Below are 21589 nucleotides of genomic sequence, written 5' to 3' on the forward strand. Positions count from 1 at the left end.
GCATACCTGAGGTGCGACTCAAAAAGTGCGTAATAAACAGTTCTAGCCACTGACAAGTTAAGCTCCTTAGAAACAGATCTTAATGCAAAACAGGCAGAGCTCAATTTTTTCGACAAAGCTTCGATATGTATGTCCCATTTCAGAGAATTGTCTACAACAAGCCCTAAGAATTTGACAGATTTTACGACGTCAGTAGAGGTGTTGTTAAGTACAAAAGGCTGCAGCGAGTTTTTATACGACAAAGCTTTAGTTTTAGAAGGTTGATTAGTTCCTTAGAAACTGATCTTAGCGCAAAACAGGCAGCGCTTAGTTTCTTTGATAAAGTTTCGATGTGCAAGTCTCATTGTAACGAAGTTGCAATGGGATAGTGGTGTTATTAAGTACAAAAGGTTGTATTGTATATTGATATGACAAAACTTTAGTTTTTGATAGGTTGAGACATAGGAGATTAGAATCGCATCAAGATTTAATTGTGCGTAAGTCACTGGACATAGTATTATCTGGGCCGCTCCAAGCGAAACTAGTATCGTCCGCAGAGAGGCAGATTTTACCGCTAATGTCTAGATCTGCAATGTCGTTGATAAACACCTATATCTCTATAGGCTTGCAAGAAGACATAGACGTATCAATCCTCACAAGCTGCCTTCTGTTGCCAAGATATGACTTAAGCCATTCGAGCGGTACTCCCCGTATTCGCAGCAGCCGTCGATAACCCACATCTCCAAGGCATTTATTCTTTGCTTATCACTTTCCTTTTGTTGCCATATTTCAGAGCCATACATAGCTGTAGGGAAAATGAGGGAGTTCGCAATGCGCAGTCTAGTTTTTTGTTTGATTACTGTAGTCTCCGATATCTTAGTCAGCCTTGTTGTTATTAACTAATTATACTTAATTAGAACTTCTACAGAGACAGGAGCTTAATATAAGCTTCATTTCTACTAATTACAGCACCAGATAAATAAATCAAACCCAGTCGGATCGAACAAACAAAAAAACAGGAATATTTTCTAAAAATATCTCTACGTTCTAATCTCGCTCCGTTTATTTTCGTTACAGTCCAAATTAAATCCATGAATGAACGGCTAAATGTTTAGAGAGAGACGGAGATACGTACGTTTTAAAATTTCAAAGCGATAGTAATTCTCTTTGGAGACGATCTTTTATAATTTATGAGGTTTGCCAATGTCGCCGTTGCGAGGCTGGAATCGTTTTTTTTTTTCTTTCTTTGCTGGTTTTATCGGGAAAAGACTGCCTGAATCGTTTTGGATTTTAAAATCTCGCTAGAAACGGCGGATATTATCTGAAGATTATGTTAGAAATTTTCGAAGGGGAATGGAGAGAATTTTTTAAATTTTCGGAATAAAATTATTCACTATGGTTCGATCTAGAGTATGGTTATAAAGGGAAATAAGCAAATAATATATTATAAGACTATATTGCTGGTAAGGGACTATTTTTAATAAAATAAAAATAGTTTGGGTACCTAGGTCGACTCAGCCTTAAATGAATACTTGGGATTCACAATCCTGAGGTAATAATAGGCGGTTGAAGCGTAGTGCTAGCTACATTACCTTCCTTGTATACCCAACGGCTGCATGGCAAGCTGTACCTTGCTAGTTCCAAGGCGTTAAACGCTATACAGGTTGTTAATTTGTTTATTACTCGCGGCAAGAGCTTTATGGTTGAAATATGGCAACCTCGGCCCGCTCGTCCATAGAGGACGCGACGCGACGGGACGAGTCGGCAGAAAACCCTATAAGTGCATGCATTCTCAATAGGCAGTGTTGCCATTCTGTTCCCCTATAAGTAACTGTCCAGTTAACAACCTGTATAGGGGAGCTATTATTATTATTATTATTATATGTATATTGCACAATAGATGCATTATTATTAATGTTGCTTATTCACCTAATGCTACATTCAAAAGAAGAAAAATTAAGGATTTTCGAATGCTACGTTCATATAAAGCGATAAAAATACATTATGTTAACTCTCTCTTAATATTCTTTTTCGTCCAAGGTAGAAAATAAAAAGAGGAAGTCAGAGAGAGAGAGGGAAATAGCAAATAATAAGATCGGTATATTTTCCTTTCTCGAAAAGCATGACGTTCTATATTATCTGCTCTACCTTACTTCATAAAGGAATCCCGAGATTAGAAGTAATTTTTTTTTAAAATTTGCTTCCATTACATTTCATACCGTTCTACCCTGAAGCTGGAACTTTGTGTAAATTTTAATGGAAGATTTTTCCTTTCGTTGGCAAAGACGCATTTTAGAATAATAAAAGATACATCGAATCCAAATGCTATCAGTGCCTTGATACCGTCATTAATGCAGTTACAGCACTTCTTGAGATAAAAATTATGCCTGTAGGCACAGAATATACAGATTGTTAACTGGACAGTTACTTATAGGGGAACAGAATGGCAACACTGCCTATTGAGAACGCATGCACTTACAGGGTTTTCTGCCGACTCGTCCCGTCGCGTCGTCCATCGGCGAGCGGACCGAGGTTGCCATATTTCAACCATAAAGCTCTTGCCGCGAGTAATAAACAAATTAACAACCTGTATACGCAAAGCTATTGAGATGAACCAAAAACATACTATCGAGAAATGGTGCACCTAGATGGTACAGTTATTTTTAATTTTCTTGGTTTGTTAACATGTTCAACAGGGTGTTTCAAACTTTTACCGAAATATCAACGTTGTGTTTTCTCTCGTGTAATTGACAGATGGAAACTTTCATTTTTAATTTAGAAAAAAGATACTACAAAGTCAAATAATTTAGCTACAAATTGCTTAAAAATTTATCAAAATCGGTCGACTAGAATACAGCATATAAAACTTTAAATTGCATCAATATTTTAAGGTGCCGTTTTTTATGCCCGTAACTGTACATATTAAGAGTAAACGAATAAATTCCATCGGCATAAATATTTGCGAAATTTAATTACGGAGATGGAGCGGTCGAAACAAACCATTTTTCCATGCGTGGGACACAATAGGTCATTTGGTATGCCGTTTGGTTGACGGCCAATAGCTGGACATGTTCCATTTATTACAGTATATGACGAATTCGGAAACGCGCTGGACAATCGTAAATCACCGCGTGTGTACTTCTGTTAATTATTACAGCAAATTGACAGTGTGGTCAACAGAAAACTAATGTAGGGGATGATTTAGGGTGGTATGGAATAACGGAAAATTGTCGCCCAAAATTTTAAGTTATAGTTAGTTTTTTGTGATATATCTTCATTATATGAAGACAAACTTCAAAATTAACAATTACTACAATATTCGAGAAATATTGAAATTTTACTTTATACAGGGGAGTCTTAAATAAGTTCAAATATTTTTAAGGGTAGTATATTTCGACCCAGGTGCTCGGTGGCGTAGAGGTACAGGCTCTCATCTACTAATCTCAAGGTAGTGGGTTCGAGTCCTACACCTGGCATTTCATCAGCCGACTATTTTTATTAAAATACAAATAGTTTTAGTACCTAGGTCGACTCAGCTTTAAATGAGTATTTGGGATTCATAATACTCATAATCCTGAAGTAATAATAGGCGGTTGAAGCGTAGTGCTAGCCACATTACCTTCCTTGTATGCCGACCGTCTCTAGCATGGCAAGTTGTGCCTTGCTACTCCCAAGGCGTCAAACGCTATACACTGCTGGTAAAGGAATATTAGCAATAGGAGGTTTTCAATGCGATAAAAAAAGATGGTAAGGCTGCAAAATACACTGCAGTGCAACAGAGACGGATAAAGTGTCTTTTCCCTACCATTGTATAGGGGAAGTGATCATAGAAGTGATACGACGATAGAGCCCCTGCGAGAGGGGGCGCCGGGCGGGTCTTTAAGAGGCTTGTGTGGGGGATACCGCCTACTAATAGAACAGAATCGAAAAAATAGAAACAGGACGGACAGTGTTGCCATTCAATTAAATCGAAATTATGTTGGCTTGTCAAAATCCTAAATCTTCTAATCCCATTATCTTGCCTACTTAATGAAATATTAAATAAAGTACGAAACAATTTTAAGAATGTTTTCTCTAGGCACATAACTTCTTTCTAAAACGAAAAGTAACATGCAAAACTTTGAAATCATTTCTAAAATAGCAAGTGCAATTCTATGAAATGGCAATACTGTACGATCTTCCTAGCAGTCGCCCCGACACAGTCGGTCGGCGGCGGCGCTTGACAAAGCCGCGGCTGTGACAAAGGAATTAGGCCGAAAAAAACTTTATAAGGAGTAGCCGAACAGGGTTGCCGGGTTGGTTAGATTATAATTCCATACGAGAACAAAATTCTCGGTAGATCTTCAACAAAAATTAAAAGTACAGAAACGAAATAAAATATAATATTTAAGTCCAAAATTAGCATTCCTATGTGTCGTAATAATAGATCACTCAAATAAAATACAAATATAATAAATATAACAAGAATTAGAAATAGCTAGGTATATTATTTGATATTAAAAAAAATATTGAATTAAATAATATTAATATATTAATAAAAACATATAAAACTATAACAAGTAGGGATAGCAGTCACAAATTAGTGTAGCAGTCACTTTTTACCTTTGTACAAATTTTGATCAGTGATATCTAAAATTAATTTCATTTCAATGGGAAAGCTGTAGCAACTCTCAACTCTTTTTTCATATTATAAATTTTTTTGACGGGAAAATCACTAAATATTGTCCGAATTTAGGTTGTTTCTTAACTTAAATTTTGTTTTTGTTTACATTTTTTGGGGGAAAATATGGGTTCAACTTTAGTAGATGAATGAAATAAAATCTTTTCAAAAGATATCAACTTCTTCGGGCATGCCGCCAATCCCGCGCCTAATAAGGAGTAATAAGGATTTTTAGGAATATCTCTGTAACTCTGCAACTAGACAGAACGATGACCTGTATGTCTGTTATTACTAAATAAAATTTAATGAAACAATAATAAAGTCAGATTATATAGATTCCAACGCGGCAGTCGCTTAATTTTTAGTCAAATAAGTCAGCTTTTTAAAAGTGCTTCTATTGTAAAAACTAAAGACGCAGTTGAATATATCGTTGGGTTTTTCTTTAAATCGGTAGATCGGTAGCTTACAGACGAAACCGGTAGACCTGGCAACTCTGTGATGAACTGACGGGAGTCGGAATAGCGAGGTGCGGAGGCGCGGGAAGGGAAATAAAATAATGGCGATAAATAAAGGGCAGGGAGATGGGTATCATGAGTGGTTGGGAGGTGGCGGAATTTCCAAAATTTGTTATCTTATTGGAGTTTGTCTAAGTAGACAGTCGTAGTGGAAGTGGAAACGGGGAAGTTGTCCATCTCTGTTTAAGCATAGACTTTTTATAGGCGTTTCATTCCAATGCATGTAATTCCTATGCCTAGAGATCCATTGCCGGGCCTGTATACGGGAGCTATTATTATTATTATTATTATATTTCGATCCCAGAAACACGTCTATGAGGTTTTTTTCGCATTTTTTTTAATTTGAAAATTTTTTATGATTTTTTTTTATTTTTAGATAAAAAACATATAATATCTTCATAATATGGCAACATAGAAATATCTCGGTTATAAATAAAAGGGAACATATGTTTCTTTTATCGAGATCTACCAGCCCTGAAAATATTTGTACTTTTAAAACTCTGTTTAATATCATTTTTACCGAACGTCAACGTTTTTTTATTTTATTTCGTAGATTTTCTTCCAGTGGCGAAATACCCAGAAGTCTTTTTCGAAGCCATTTTCTTATTAAACAAAATATAGTACTTTATTTATGTCGAAAACAAAACTGTACGTACGTAATCCAAGATTAAACCTCATTCTTTTCTAAATTTGCTTTCATTAGATTCGATAAATGGACCCCCGCCGGTTGTGAGCTGGAAACTGGCCTTATTATAAGAGAAAGAGGCGAAAAACACAAAGTTTGTTGTTTTTTCTCCAATTTAAACGAATTCAAATTACCCGCAGGATGTCGGCAAATTGGAAAAGCGGACGAGAACACAAATTAAATTTTCGCAAAAACGACCAAACGAAACAGTTGTCTAAGCGTTTGTGCTCTTATATTTGTGGCTATCGTGAAAATGCTAAATAATCCGGCAGAATTATAACAATTAAGTCATTTGCAGATTCGTTGTTTTAACGAGATAACAGATAACTTTGAATGGTCAGAGATAAAATTACATTTATTATGTCATGATTATATTCTACAGGTTTATTTGACAGTTAAATATATACATATTACAGGTAAATTTCTTTTTTGTATATTCCTCTTTCAACTAGGTCCATGATTTCCTTTGGTATACTGTTTGATGCCATGATGTTTCTGCTTTGTTCTCTTATGTTGTTAATTTATCTTAAGGCTCAGGGTAATCTCGAGGATTAGTAGAGGACTACGATAGGTCTGAATAAGTCGCAGAGGAACAGTCAGATAGCCACTTAACAAATCGAATGATTCAATGAAAATGAAAAATATATTCATACTTTTAATGAAATAGAGGAACGTCACACTGATGAGGCGGAAAAAAGTAAAACAAGGCTTAATTAGACTGATCATACCGTACACTACCAGCAACAAAACGTTTTGTAGAACTAATGAAAAAAAACACCAAAATTTTGTTCAAATAAAATTTTTTTATAATCATAGCTTAATGATATCTAAGTATGATAAGGTTTAAAAAATAGCTATACCCATTTTTAGATATAATCTAGTATAGACCTAATATCACGTTTCTGATAACGCATCGTACACGTGAATTTGATAAACTGCTGTTGACAAAATGGTTGTTATTCGATGTGGACAAAGTTAATGCGGTGCAAAAATAGATTTTTGAGTGTTCCAGTGAATGAGCGCGGAAAAAAAAGCGAACGAACAAACAGCCAGCACGTCAGTCAGTTTGAATACAATTACAAACAAGATAAAACAACTATATAGTCGACCTTTTTATTTATCTGAAAACGGTAATGTCCCTATACTAGTTTTGTGTAATAAAATGTTTTATTAGGTCTAAAAAAAGATAGCAAAGAGATATAATAGATAGTGATTGTGCATGTACAATAGCGTGATTATGTTTTTTTCAATATTAAGGATCTGTTCTATGCTGGAAACACTGCCACCTGTGAGGCCTATTGTATTAACATATTATCATACATATTTCTTGATTCAGGTTGAGCTTGTTCAGGTAGCAATTGACAGACATGATATATCCTGTCAAAAGACCTATCGTAATCCGCCTTTATTCCTGATAAGGTCCTTGAATGAAGGCTTGAATCATTTTAATTCTTCACTATGCCTATGCCCCTCTTTGTTGCTCCAAATGACATTCTGCTTTTCCCTAATCCAGGGTTATACATTTGGGTATTCCCAGAACTGGCTCTGGACCAAGATACGATTTTTATTGCTTGGTACAGATGATTATGACACATGTTTAAAGTCTTCCTAACGAGCCAAAGAAAGTTTCGACAGAAGACTTCAAAAAATGACAGAAAAAACAATTTACCTATGAATTAAAATGACAGACAACAACTGTCGCTGAACAGAGGTTATACAAACATTCTGAAATTGTATGAATTATAATATTGTTTTGAACTGGCTCCATGGACCCTTACAGACGCTCAAATTTTATGCCCAGGCAGCCTGTGCAAACCTGATTTGTGCAGGCATACCGGCATGTATGTGGGAAGGCTGTTGAAGTCGGCCTGAGCAAACTGCGAAGCCTGAACGTGTGTGTTCGAGTTTATTTTATTTTTGTTCAGTCTATAGCCAAATCTGAGTCTATTAATAGCTCGAAACAAAATGTCAAACTTAAATAAACAGTTATTATGTCAATTATAATATAAAAAAAATCTTTACTGTAAAATCACTTTAAAAAAATAAGCTGCAACTTTTAGTTGCTGTGTATGCCACAGGCAGTAGTGCAGGTTAAACTAGCCTGTGCAAAAAGACTGAGCGTCTGTGGGGGCTCTACGGAATAAAAAACTATGTGTGTAGCTACCTTTATTTATTCTGAATTTTTCTAAATAATTATTGTCTCTTTACAAATAAACGTCTATCATATTTATGTTAATTATGCAACGTATTTACATAAGTAATCCGAATGTTATTCTAAATAAATTATGTCCAACAATTATTATAATAACTGTGAAATTAATTATCTCCTAATTAGGGAACTGTTTGTATTTATGTCGTTGGTCCTACTCTGTAATTAACACCATAGTATTCAAAATATTTGTATTTCAAAATGTTTATTTTACTAGTCATATACATGCATATACTAGTATAATTAATTGTGAATTAATGGGAATGTAGATTTAATTTATTGTAAACTAATATTTTTATAATAAAGAGATTTATTGGTAATATACAGGGTGGTCCGAACTGTATTATATATTTTCTGCAGATAAAAATAAGTAAAAAAGTTCGTATAAATGTATGTCCTACAATGCCTAGAGACCTTTTTTACATAAAAAACGTCGTAAATGTATTTTTTTTACTCAGTATAGTTTTATACAGGTACGTACGAAGAGTTATTACACTTCAAACCAGTTAAAAAATTTGTAGGTGGCGCCCTCTGCAAGTAGGAGTTATATTGGCATCAAAATTAAATTTCTCATGTCAAAAACCACCAGACATTAATTTTCGTCCAAATATTGACATTACTTCAAAAATTATTTGGAAAAAATCGAAATAAAAATGAAACATCTACACCCTGTATCTCCGAAACTAAGCATTTTAGGACATACATTTATACAAACTTTTTTACTCATTTTTACCTGCAGAATATGCTGCCGAAGTTTCCGTATATATATACAGTTTGGACAACCCTGTATACAGGGTGAGTCTTAAGTGCAAATATTTTCAGGGTTGGTAGATCTCAATAAAAGAAACATTTTTTCTTTACCGTTTTTCAAATAAGTCCAAAATAACCGAGTTATTTTTTTTTATTATATTTTACTTGTTGAGTGATTATTCTTATTTCTATATTTTTTTTTATTTTTTTTTATTTTTTTTTATTATATTTTACTTGTTGAGTGATTATTCTCCAGTGTTTTTAATTATTTTGATCTGCTTTGAATGACTTGATTTTAAAATTAAAATTCTCCTGTCAAGCTTTTAGTCAACTCTGATCGTAACATAAGCATAAATATTTATTTACCTACTAATATTTTTTTGAAAAATGTAATACCCGAAAAAAAAAACGATCTCATCAAAAATATAAAATGCGAAGTATAACTTTCTACCTTCTTACATGATTACAGTAACAAACGAGGTACTTAAAATATGGAAAATTTAATTTTTAAATTCCCATTTTGATGCCTTATTTAAATTCAACACCGAGGCATGTGTTTACTGCTCCCTACCACCTACGCCCCAGGGACTTACCTACGCTTAAGCGAGTCATAGGGGTTGAAATGGAATGGCGGGGGTGTCTAAACGATCACCGGGATCCCCTTAAATTAGAGCATAGACCTCGGGGTTAAGAACTGCTTTACGGGGCGAATTTAAAGCCTGGGAGATTCTCCCTGATGGACCGTGAAGAAGAGTCGAAAAAACCGTTTACTTTAATAGCAGAGATCAATTTTGGAGGAAAAAACGAGAGAAGTGTTAGTTTTGTTTGGAGAAATTTATTGCTCTGTTCTAGGAGTAGCTACTATGAAATAGTTATTTATGAGATAATTGCTAAAAGTGGTATTTTATTTTGTGAGAAGGGAAGCTTGGTCCCCTCCCTTGGGAAGGGACGAATTTGACAAAAAATTTCTCTGTTGCTTTTATTATGCATCTGGGTGTATATAAAAATAATGATACAAGATAATATTAGTATAATACCATTATTATACTAATATTATCATCTGTAAAACCGCTCTTTGGAAGTTAATTTGATAAACATTTTAGTAACTTTATATTTAGAATAGAAATATTTATAATAGTAATTAAAATTCTAAATATACAGGGTTGTTCACCACATACGACAGGGAGTATTGTAGCTAAACGATTAGATTTTTACAAATTGTAAGTCTTGGGTTCGTTGAAGGACTATTAGAGGTACAATTTAAAAATATTTTATAAGATACAGAGTGTCCCAAATAAGTAAAAAATATTATAGTTGTATTTTTTTAAATGGAACACCCTGTACATTATTCTATTTTTGGATTCTACGATTGAAATAAAGATAAATTTGATTAAGGTTTATCATTCTTAAACCTTACGGTTTTTGAAATATTTTCAATTTTATGAAATTGCAGTAAAAATTTTAAGACTTCATTTCTTCAAGGGTATCAAAGTTTTTAATACTAAATATTTACTGACGATTATTTATTGATCAGATATTGTGTTGCAATAATAAAAAATTACTACCTTATACAGAGTGTCCAAAAATTTATATTAAATAATAATTTTTTTATATATAAAGTATACAGTCTCAGATTTTAATCGGGAAAATTTAATAGGCGATAGAACTTGCAAAAATAAAAGAAAAAGTTCATATCAACTTGTAAGATTTAAAGCTTCCTTTTCGAGATACAGGGTACCATTAGAATACCAATTATAATATTAATTACCAATTAGAATTTATTTTTTTTCGCAAGAAGTAAGCAAGATAGACAAAAAAGTCAGGAGACAAAAAAATAATATTTTTAATTACTAAATCCAAAAATAATATTAAACTTCTAAAAAAGCAGTGGCGTGCCTATTTTTTCCTTTAAAATAATTTAACAGTGATGATCCACCGCCGCCCCTGTCCATTAAAATTAAATCTAATTACATCCAATTAAGTCCCATACTAAGTATTATAAACGGGTCAAGTAATATCAAAATCGATTAAATAGTTTTTCAAATATCTTATTTTTTTTCTTTTTTAAGTAACTGTAACACCCTGTATCTCGAAAAGGAAGCTTTAAATCTTACAAGTTGATATGAACTTTTTGTTTTATTTTTGCAAATTCTATCGTCTATTAAATTTTCACGATTAAAATCTGAGACACCCTGTATACTTTATTAATTTAATTAATAAAGTATTCTAAATAAATGTGGATTTGGCTCAGAAATCAATATAATAATAAGTTATGAAAATGAACGTCTCTGTTTTTATAAATAAGCATTCGTCAAAAAATGAAATAAAAAATGAAATAAAATTTATAAGGTGTTACTTTTTACCACACTGTCTAATACACACACAAAATTCAGTTTTTTAGTAATTGGAGCAGTTATTATTAATCAGCGTAAACAGTCAATTAATGTAGTTTGAATACTGGGATCACTTTAATTGGTCCTCTTTAACAAAAAATATTTAAACAGTTTTTTTTTTATTTTTTAATGAAATAAGCGAACTATATCGAAAATATTAGTATCTGTACTCTTTGAAAATTTGTTACATCTTTAAAAACAATCTAAAATGTCAATATTCCATGGATATAGTGATAAATGGGGTCTAAATTATAAGAAAATGCATTTTCTACGAAAACTTGAAGGGATGGGTAAAAAATGGTAAAATACAATTTGATAGACAATTACATTATGTATCTGATTTACGTAAAATATATAGGGTGTTCTATTTAAATTAAACAAGTTATTGCTGTTTAAAGCTAGTAATTATTTAATATAAATTTTTGGACACTCTGTATAAGGTACTAAAATTTTTATTATTGCAACACAATATAATCTTCAGTAAATATTTAATATTAAAAACTTTGATACCCTTGGAGAAATGAAACCTTATAATTTTTACTGCAATTTCATAAAATTGAAAATATTTCAAAAACGGTAACGTTTGTGATAAACCTTAATCAAATTTACCTTTATTTTAATAGTAGAATCTAAAAATAGAATAATATACAGGGTGTTCCATTTAAAAAAATACAACTATAATATTTTTTGCTTATTTGGGACACTCTGTATCTTGTGAAAATATTTTTAAATTGTAGCTCTAATAGTCCTTCAACGAACCCAAAACTTATAATTTGTAAAAATCTAATCGCTTAACTACAATACTCCGTGTCGTATGTGGTGAACAACCCTGTATAATCAATAGAGGCGTATATACATATACATTTCCTACGCTTTAAAACCAACGAAAATATATATATTTATTCCTGTGGAACTGGCTGTCAGCAGTAAATCTAAAAAAACAACTACGATATTAGAAAAACGCACGGAAAAGTTGTATGAATGAAAAAGAAAACTTGGCATATTTCCCGCATTTTTCGACGACTAAGTTTTGAAATAAAGCCTGGCAAAAATAATTCCCAACGTATTAGAGAGAGAGTTATCGCTTTTTGCTGCGGTATCTCTCAACAGGCGTATATTACTATAAATTACTTGCCATTAATAATCGTTTAGTCCAGTTAAAATATACCAAAAATGTTGAGTTTGTCAAATAGAGATCTTATGGAGAAATTTGTATCCAGTATAGGCTTGGTGCATTTGAGTTGATTGAGTTGATTTCAACAAATTCCGACCGCACCGCTTCAACGAAAAAAATCTGAAATTATCATTATATAGTTCACGTCGCCGTCATGTTGATCGCATTAAAATAATATTGAAATCGTGCTTTTGTCATAATATTTAAGCATTTTGTTTTTTTGCTAGTGCAGTTATTGAAACTATGAAACATTCAGGAACAAGGTTTGTGTGATGTAACGCTGTTTCGGGTATAGTAAAAAATAAGTGAAAAAGAATTCGAACTAGGCGTCGCGTGGTGTCGTGACAGTTTCAAATGTTAATAAAATTGCCGGAAAAATGTTAACGCGTAAATGAGATCGTAATTAGAGCGTTATTGGATGCAATAACATTCAATAGCTCAACTTTCCCGGATATTCAACTTTCCCGAAACAACATTTTATAGCTTCATTGTTTCTCACACCGATTTGATCAAAATCAAAAATGGATTCAAGCAGTCGTTACATAATCAAAAAATTAAGTAGACTTTTACTATGAGGGGATAAAATATAATTTGTGCAATATTAATGGTATACTTATATAAAGTTTTTTTCGTATGCTCGCTATTTAAACGCATGTATTTGTATTTACTAGTTGTTTACGATATTCTCCGATGGTAGCAGCACCGACGGAGAATGCACCAAGCCTATATGAACGCTCAATTTGTAGATATTAGTTTAGTTTTAATCATCTGCTGATGATGCTAACATGGTTAGCAAACCGCGCGACAAATAGAATAAATTAATTTTGTTTCTTCCAGCGTTACGTAAACTCCTGGTGATTGAAATATGTCCATTTTAACCGGACTAGTATCGGAATTTACCAATCTCGCGTTATCGGTTCGTAATTTTTAAATTCTCTCCAATTTAATCGAGCACCGTTCGTTTCGAATGTTTACGTTTATTTCGTCCGGCAAAATAATATTGCTAGTAAAATCGTAGGAAATCCAATCCCACGGAGATTAGCGCACTATATTGAGTAAGCGAACCATTTTATTTGGATTCCCATCAGTATTAGTGGTACGATAAATCATTTTCGTATTGAAAAGCTTCTCAATAGACGGTAAATTATTTAAATTTTTTTATTGATTCATTCGGTGATGAACATTATTTATTTGGTATTGATGAGAAGCATTTTTTCCGGTTTTAAGGAGTTGAAGAATATATATGTAGATGAATGTTTTCCAATCCCCTTTCTTGAGTCATCAAGGAAAATCTTTGATTTGTCTTAGACCGTTGGAGGATTCTCAATCCAGGTTAAGGATGCAGTCTTTCAAGTTCTTGAGTTCCGCTTTAAATCGGTTTCCACTTGGAAAGCAGAACGGTTCTGGTCCAGTTAGTGGAGTGTTCGCTCCTTTCCTAGCTAGATCATTTGCTTTTTCATTGCCTTCTATCCCTTGGTGAGCAGGCACCCAGAGTAGGAGGACTTTATTTTCTTTGCCTAATTTGCTCAGCTTCTCTATTGTTTGTCCCTTTCCTACGTCTGCACCCAGTCTCAAATCCCAGTGCCCGGAACCAGCTAGTACAAGTCCTCGATAGAATGGGAGCATAATTTCTCAGGTTCTTCGTATTTCTTTCACAAATAGAAAGGGTGTTCCATAGCTTCGCAGAGACGTATTATTATGTCCTGCTCTTTCAGGATTTTTAACGCAGAGTCTGCAGCAAAGACTTCCCTACTACAGGCTGAGCTTGTAACAGGTAAGCTTGTTGCAAGGAGATTAATAATACTATTAAATGTAATTACAAAGTAGAATATCGGATATCAATATCTTTCTGGGCCAGTCGATAACGCATAAATTTACGCCAAGCGATAAAAAAATATTTTTTCGATTTAACTGTAAGCAAGTACTAAAATACAGACTATTTAGCCTTAATAAATAAATTAAAAATAATGTACATATATTTCATATCAATTAAACTTTTAGTTACGTAATCGAAGGCGCGATTTTTAAATTCATTGTTGCCAACCATATGGACATATTCGGCGCCGTGCTGACTAACTGGAATTTAAATTTCCCGCTGGGGATTCAGGTGGTAGCTCTGCTGTAAAAAATGTCAAGTTGCCGCTTTTATTTATTTATTTCCTGGCATTATCATTCGTTTTGACACTTCAGTTTTGTATTACGAGTTTTTGGTTTAAATAAATAGTGTTGTGATACTTTAAGCTTGAAAATGTTTATCAGTAGACCTTGCAGTCAAACATTGTTCTTTTTAGAACCTAGAAAGTGTACAAGAAAACTTAATAGTCGTAAAAAACTCATCGCAACTTTATTACAATATTTTGAACGGGAAAGCGGTAGTAATGTCCCTTTATATCCCTTAAGTGCTGTTAAGAAGGTGAGTTTTGTTGATGTAAATAATAAGTGTTTATATATTTATAATTAATTTATTTTTATTTCGGAAAATATTTTCATTAAAAGGAAATATATTAAAGTGGGCAACGCTGTGCCGGTCAAGCTTAATCACGTGACTAAAGGTTTATTTGGTGTTAACTTATAATTAATTTATACATAATATACTTGTAAAACTTGGAAAATAAGTTGGTTATAATAATGGTTTTATAATTCGGAAACTCTCTATTTATTTATCTAGCAATGCTAGAACACTCTATTAATTTGAAAGTCGATTAGAGAAAATAGTATGATTCATTGGCAAGCGATGTAAATATTTATGATCAGGTAAAAATGTGATGTAAGAGGAGGCTCAGCTTGCCGGCGCGCGGCAGGTCAATCAGTAGTAGACGGGACGGCCGGCTGTTAAGTAGTGTTATGTTGTGTTTTGTCACAGAGCTGACATTTGGAGGTTGCGAGTCTTTGGACTAAGGTTGAGAGTCCTTTTGACTCTTAAGGGTACGAGTATTTTGACTATTAGGATGCGAGTCTTTTTGACAATTAAGGATTCGAGTCTTTTGACTATTAGGATGCGAGTCTTTAAGCTTATTAGGATGTGAGTATTTAAGACTATTAAGGATGCGAGTCTTTAAACTTATTAGGATGCGAGTATTTAAGACTATTAAGGATGCGAGTCTTTTGACTATTAGGAAGCGAGTCTCTATGACTATTAAGGATGCGAAGGATGCGAGTCTTTTGAGTACTAGGATGCGAGTCTTTATGACTATTAAGGATGCGAGTCTTTTTGACTATTAGGGATGCGAATCTGTTTAGCTGCAGATTTGCGTCCGGGGAAAGCCCCTATACTTATTTCAGGTGACACCAGCTAGTTGTTGAAGATTAACCAATAGATCCGAATAATATTTGAATTAGATGGAAGATATGGAATGGGATATATTGAATAGAATACCAGTGGCTAGGGGGCGGAGTACTCCCGGGTGAGTTTTACTATTTAACTGTCAATTTTATCCAGATCAGTAAATGTTTGTTTTGTTATTTTCATGTACAATGAGAGTCTGCTTGCCAATGACCAACTAAATGGATATTTGAGGTGAATTTGCATTGTGAGACCCGGTTGAGTAAGCCCCAGAAATAAGCGATTTTACATACCATGCTTGATAAAATAGGTTAATAAAATAATCTATTTTTTTATTTATTTGTTCGTTTTAATTAAAACAACCCAGTTGACTACAAAGAATTGCTTTTTATTTTTTTGTTACATTGCATCACAGTGCATGTAGCAAAAAATAAATTCGAAAATGTAATAAAGGTAATATAAATATTATTCCATTGTATGTTTGTTGGAGTATTAACTATTGGTTTTTATTTTCAAAACAATAACATGAAAAGGTCGAAACGCAAATTGTATAGATTAAATTGAATAAAAATGTTTTCATAAATGTTTTTTCTTTAATTTTTTTTTGGTAGATACACAAAATTATATAGAGCATTTTATAGATAGATTTTCAGAACTTTACTGAAAAATATTTTAAGTAGTCTTAAATATCATCTATATACGGGGTGTACAGGGTGGTCGAAATTGGTCTGTTTTAACAGAGAAAACCTATTTCCTGTCAAGATAGAGCAAAACCGACGTAGCTGTCATGGGATCGATTTCTGAGACACTTTTAATGGCGCAAACCGCGTGTTGATATTTTCACTGCTAACTGAGATACGGAGTCTTTTTGATTTTTTTACCATTTGGAAAAATGCCCATAACTTTTGTATTTCGTGGAATAATAAAATTCTGGAAAAACTTTCTTAAGGCACTTTTTTAAGCACAATCCAGTGGCGTAGTCAGTTTTTCTCTAGAGTTGCTCTTTTTGTCAGAAATAATAAAAAAATATAATATTTTAAATGGAAACCATAGTTGGCTATGAACTTAAAAAAAATCCTGGCCTTTAATCCTTTCCAACGATATAAAGTTATGGGTATTTATTTCTAAGAATAAGGGAAAATATTAGGTTTTCTATCTTTATATCGAAGAGGGCCTTGATTTTGTATTGACCTAGTTGCCTAATTATTTTTTATCACAATTTAATATTCTATAGTATTATTTATCTGCATAATTAAAAACTTTTGAAAAGGTAAATGAACATTCTATATTAGTATTACAAATTACAATTAATTATTATAATTAAATGGAGAATTTAGAGAGAATTGGATTGGAACAAGGGGACCCATATCTTAGCCTGCTAGGTCCTATGATTTAACTTCTTTCGCCTTTTTTATGGAGGAAATTAAAAGACCTAATATATAAAAACCATTGGGATGAGAGAAGAATTACAGAAGGCCACTAAGCAAGCTTTTGGACTTATTACACCAATTCGCCTAATAAGTCGCTGTAACTCTGTGCGTAAAAGATGTTTATTGTGTATTTAACAAGCAGGTGCTCAGTTTGAACCTCTTTAATGCTTTTTTTAGAAAACTATATACGTCACTCAAAAAATACGTTTTTTTAGTTTTGTTCTTTGTTTATAGGATCGATTTCAGTTGTAATTACTAATACCAATATAGAATGTTAATTTACCTTTTCAAAGGTCTTTAAATATGCAGATAAGTAATAATATAAAATATAAAATTGTAAAAAAATAATTAGGTAAATAGGTCAACACAAAATCAAGGCCCGCTTCGATATAAAGATGAAAAACCTAATATTTCTCTCCTTCTTAGAAATAAATACCCATAACTTTATACCGTTGGAAAGGATTAAATGCCAGCATTTTTTAAGTTCATAGCCAACTATGATTTCCATTTAAAAAATTATATTTTTTATTATTTCTAACAAAAAGAGCAAGCATAGAAAAAAACTGAATACGCCACTTTATTGTTCTTAAAAAAGTGCCTTAAGAACGTTTTTACAGAATTTTATTATTTCGCGAAATAAAAAGTTATGAGCATTTTTCAAAATGGTAAAAAAATCAAAAAGACCCCGTAGCGTCGTAGCAACCTGCTATATTTGCATTACATATGTTTTTTTTTAATTTCAGATACAGTAAACACGATCCCTAGAGGTCCAAAGGGTGAGGGGGCACATGACCAACGGCCTCAAGTTGATCCTCCCTGCCCCCTCTTGGGGAGATGCGTGAGCTAGACTGTCCCCAACTGTGGAGATTCTTCCAGACAGACTGCCCCTACATTCATGTACACCCTCTGCCTCACTCTGACGGTGAGTTGTAGTGTAGTTGTAATTTTTAAATTATTTTCAAAAGAAATATTAATTTGTAGTGTCCCTCCTCATTCTATATTCTACGTACCTCTTGGGGAAACTTTTTAGCACAAACATATTGTAATTTTCCTCTAGTTATAATGGTTCTAATTGGAACGTAATCTTAACTGGCAGAGAATTTCCCCAGAGAATTGTTGTACCTACCTCTGACGCATTAAGCGTTTATTAATATGGAAGTTAAAGCTAGCCAGCTTAACTAATTTGAGTCTAAAATATGTAAGCAAATTTGCAAGTTAATGACAGGTTTAAATAATTAACAAGAAATTTAGCGACTTGCGAATATTCAGTCAAGATAAAATAGTGTAAGGGTGTTATCAAAAATACTTGTAAAAAAGTAAAGTGTTTTAAGTTAACGCTTCCTTTTTGCTGCTGACTCTTGTTCAAATCATAAAACAACTATATTGGAACCGGACAGCCGAAGTGAACACAATCTCAACCGAAGCATTTGAAGTTACCAAACGAGTAAGACAAAAAAATATTCAAGATTGTTCTCGAAAATGAATCCAGGGATATTAAGGTCAATGGAAAGCCTTGTAACGTTTTTAGTTCGTTACATGTCTTTTTTATATATAATATATGATGTCTGGCCTATCATCACCGGATTCCCTCTCGTTCAGGCCGGATAGTTTATTTGACGCGTAATTTTTACGTTCCCTAGTCGCCAACCCTGTTATCGTTCGACACAACCCTGTTATTGCTCTGAGGAGGCGCTGTCAACATCGCTTCTGTCAACTGTCTCCGGGCTTAACCTCACTTTGTTTTGACGCTCTGTTGTATCCCAGCTTTTGGAAATAGTGATTATTTAAGTCTTGCTGTATAATTTGAATCAGCTGCTATTTCGAGGCTACAGGGTAGAGTTACGGATGTCCCAACTTGTATTTGTGTTTTGCTGGCACGTTGGCGTCCCTTTTCTTTTGTCCTCCAGAATGTCACATGGAAGAAAGGACATGTTGTTTATTATTTATTGAGTCCTCGGAAGTATTTCGAGGGTCCAAGGTACGGACTGTGTCCAAGGTACGGACTGTGTCCAAGGTACGGACTATTTCCAAGATACGGACTGTGTCCAAGGTACGGACTATTTCCAAGGTACGGACTATTTCCAAGGTACGGACTGTGTCCAAGGTAGTGTCTTGTGTACGGACATTATCTTATGTACGGATGTCCTGTGTCCCCAGTAAGAACGATTTTTTCTTACATATAAGTGCCACAGCGTGGATGTAGCTTGAATCCCATGCTTCGTTCCCAGCTGTAAGCTAGTTAGTTACGGCTGTACCGATTTATGGTGTCTCATGCTGGCCCCTTTGGTTGTGTTGGATGGCTGAGTACAGAGATGCGAGACCACCTCACGCTGCTACTGTTTGAAGCAAGATTACATAAAGAACAGCTAAGTGTAGATTTACGTTCTAGTTTTTATGTTTTAGATTTTCTATATTTTCAGTCTTAAACAGTAACATACAGTTTAAATAATATCGTACAGACTATATTTAGTGGTTAGATTATTAAGAACATTTATGCCGATTCAGTAGTTACAATGTGATTTAGATTTTAGGTTTCATTATATTACGCCTTGTAATAGTATTACTTTCTATAGATATTATTATTGCGCTATATTAACAGATGAATAACGAGACATAGATTCTAGAATCTACAGGTTGCAACACATCAGATTTAACACCACATAAAATTTAACAATTTAAATAAAGTAATGCTACTTTTCTTATATTTTCTATAACGTTACACGCATTATATTTTTTCATAGTCTTTTCATAGAACATATGTAATATTATTTACATACATAGTTTTACTCAACAAATAACAACTATAATAATTATTAAAATTGTACAATGCTATTTACCATCAGAATTCATCATGAATAAATATAGTCATTAGTTTTAAGTAATATACAACTGTGGTATTTTCTTTCTCTGTACATGCCTGGCGCCCAATATCTATTTTTTTGTTTATTGTTCTTAATTAGTTTTCTTTCCAGTGAAATACCTTATCCACGACTGCTCTCCGATGAAAAGCTGCCGTTCGCAGTGGTAGTTGTTTAAAAAACGCTACAGCCTTCTTTTGGAAATAACCTTGGAATATATATCTTCTTCCTGTGCCTTGTGCTTAGCCGCACGTTGGCGATTGTCTGTACTCTTCATACAATGTGTAGAGTGCCGTTTTCGGCTCTTCGAAATGTGGTGGCTGGGTCGCTGATGTTACACCAATCCCGTATGTTTCTTAGCCAGGAATGTTGTTTTCTTCCTGCGCCTCGCCGTCCCTCTATTTTTCCTTGTAGAATCAGCTTAGGAATGTAATATTTGTCTCCTCTAAGGATATGGCCGAGGTATGAGACTGTCCTTTCTTTAACTATATTAAGCATTTCTCGTTCATAGCCTGCAGTTCTTAAAACTTCTTGGTTGGTTGCATGTGCGGTCCATTTCACACGTAAGAGTCTCCGGAGAGTCCACATTTCGAAAGCCTCGATGCGGTTCAGGGTTCTAGCCTTGAGTGATCAGGTTTCTGCGCCGTATAGTAAGATGGGCCATATGTAGCATTTCACTACCCGTAGTCTAAGGGTTAGCGGGAGACTGCGTGCTAATAGGAAGTTTTTAAGTTTAAAAAATGTCGACTTTGCATAATTCGTTCTAAGTTTAACTTCTTCATCGCAGTCCCATCGTTCATTGATCATGGCACCCAGATATTTATTTAAATCGTGGAACTCGCTCTATAATATTTCCATCCACGGTCAATGCGGTGTTGATTGTAGGCTGGCGTCCTATTACCATAAGTTTGGTCTGGGCAGCGTTGATTTTAAGACCGAAACGATTTCCCATGTCCCCTATCTTATTTATTATTTGCTGGAGATCCTCTAAATTTCGTGCTAGTATTGCGGTATCATCTGCATATCTTATATTGTTAATTGGAACTCCGTTAATCTTAATTCCTCCACTTTCTCCTTCCAGGGCCATTTGAAATATTTTTTCGACGTGTAAATTAAAAAGTATTGGTGACAGTATACAGCCCTGGCGGACTCCTTGACAGACATTGAAGGTGTCTGTGGATAAATTTTTGTTAACTCTTATCTCTGCGGTTTGGTTCCAATATAGTTCCTGTATGATTCTAATGTCTTTGGCATCTATTCCTATCTCGAGCAGTCTGTTTAGGAGAATATCGTATTTAACGTTGTCGAAAGCCTTCTGATAATCTATGAAGCACACAAAGACATCTTGGCGTTGAATTGGAATATACAGATTGTTAACTGGACAGTTACTTATAGGGGAACAGAATGGCAACACTGCCTATTGAGAACGCATGCACTTATTATAGGGTCTTCTGCCGACTCGTCCGGTCGCGTCCCCAGCGCAGCGGGCCGAGGTTGCCACATTTCAACCATAAAGGTCTTGCCGCGAGTAATAAACAAATTAACAACCGGTATATAATAAATAAAAATTGGAGAACCATTTTAATTCTAACCACTCCAAATATGTCCTTTTAGCACTAGTTAAAATAACTATTTTATGAACAGATATAAAAA

At 33.8% G+C, this 21589-nt stretch overlaps 1 protein-coding gene across 2 annotated transcripts in view; it reads left to right on the forward strand.

Moving 5' to 3' along the window:
* LOC115881970 (1-phosphatidylinositol 4,5-bisphosphate phosphodiesterase epsilon-1-like) overlaps positions 1-21589 on the forward strand; it is a 264861-nt gene that overhangs the window by 121279 nt on the left and 121993 nt on the right. For both annotated transcript variants that reach the window (XM_030899730.1, XM_030899729.1), the window contains exon 3: positions 17822-18000. In XM_030899730.1, the coding sequence (XP_030755590.1) occupies positions 17913-18000 (88 nt within the window). In that variant the 5' untranslated portion in view covers positions 17822-17912. The remainder of the gene's footprint in view (positions 1-17821; positions 18001-21589) is intronic.

This window comes from Sitophilus oryzae, unplaced genomic scaffold, assembly GCF_002938485.1.
Source record: "Sitophilus oryzae breed Bouriz unplaced genomic scaffold, Soryzae_2.0 scaffold_1745_pilon_pilon, whole genome shotgun sequence".
NCBI classification, from domain to species: Eukaryota; Metazoa; Arthropoda; class Insecta; order Coleoptera; family Curculionidae; genus Sitophilus; species Sitophilus oryzae.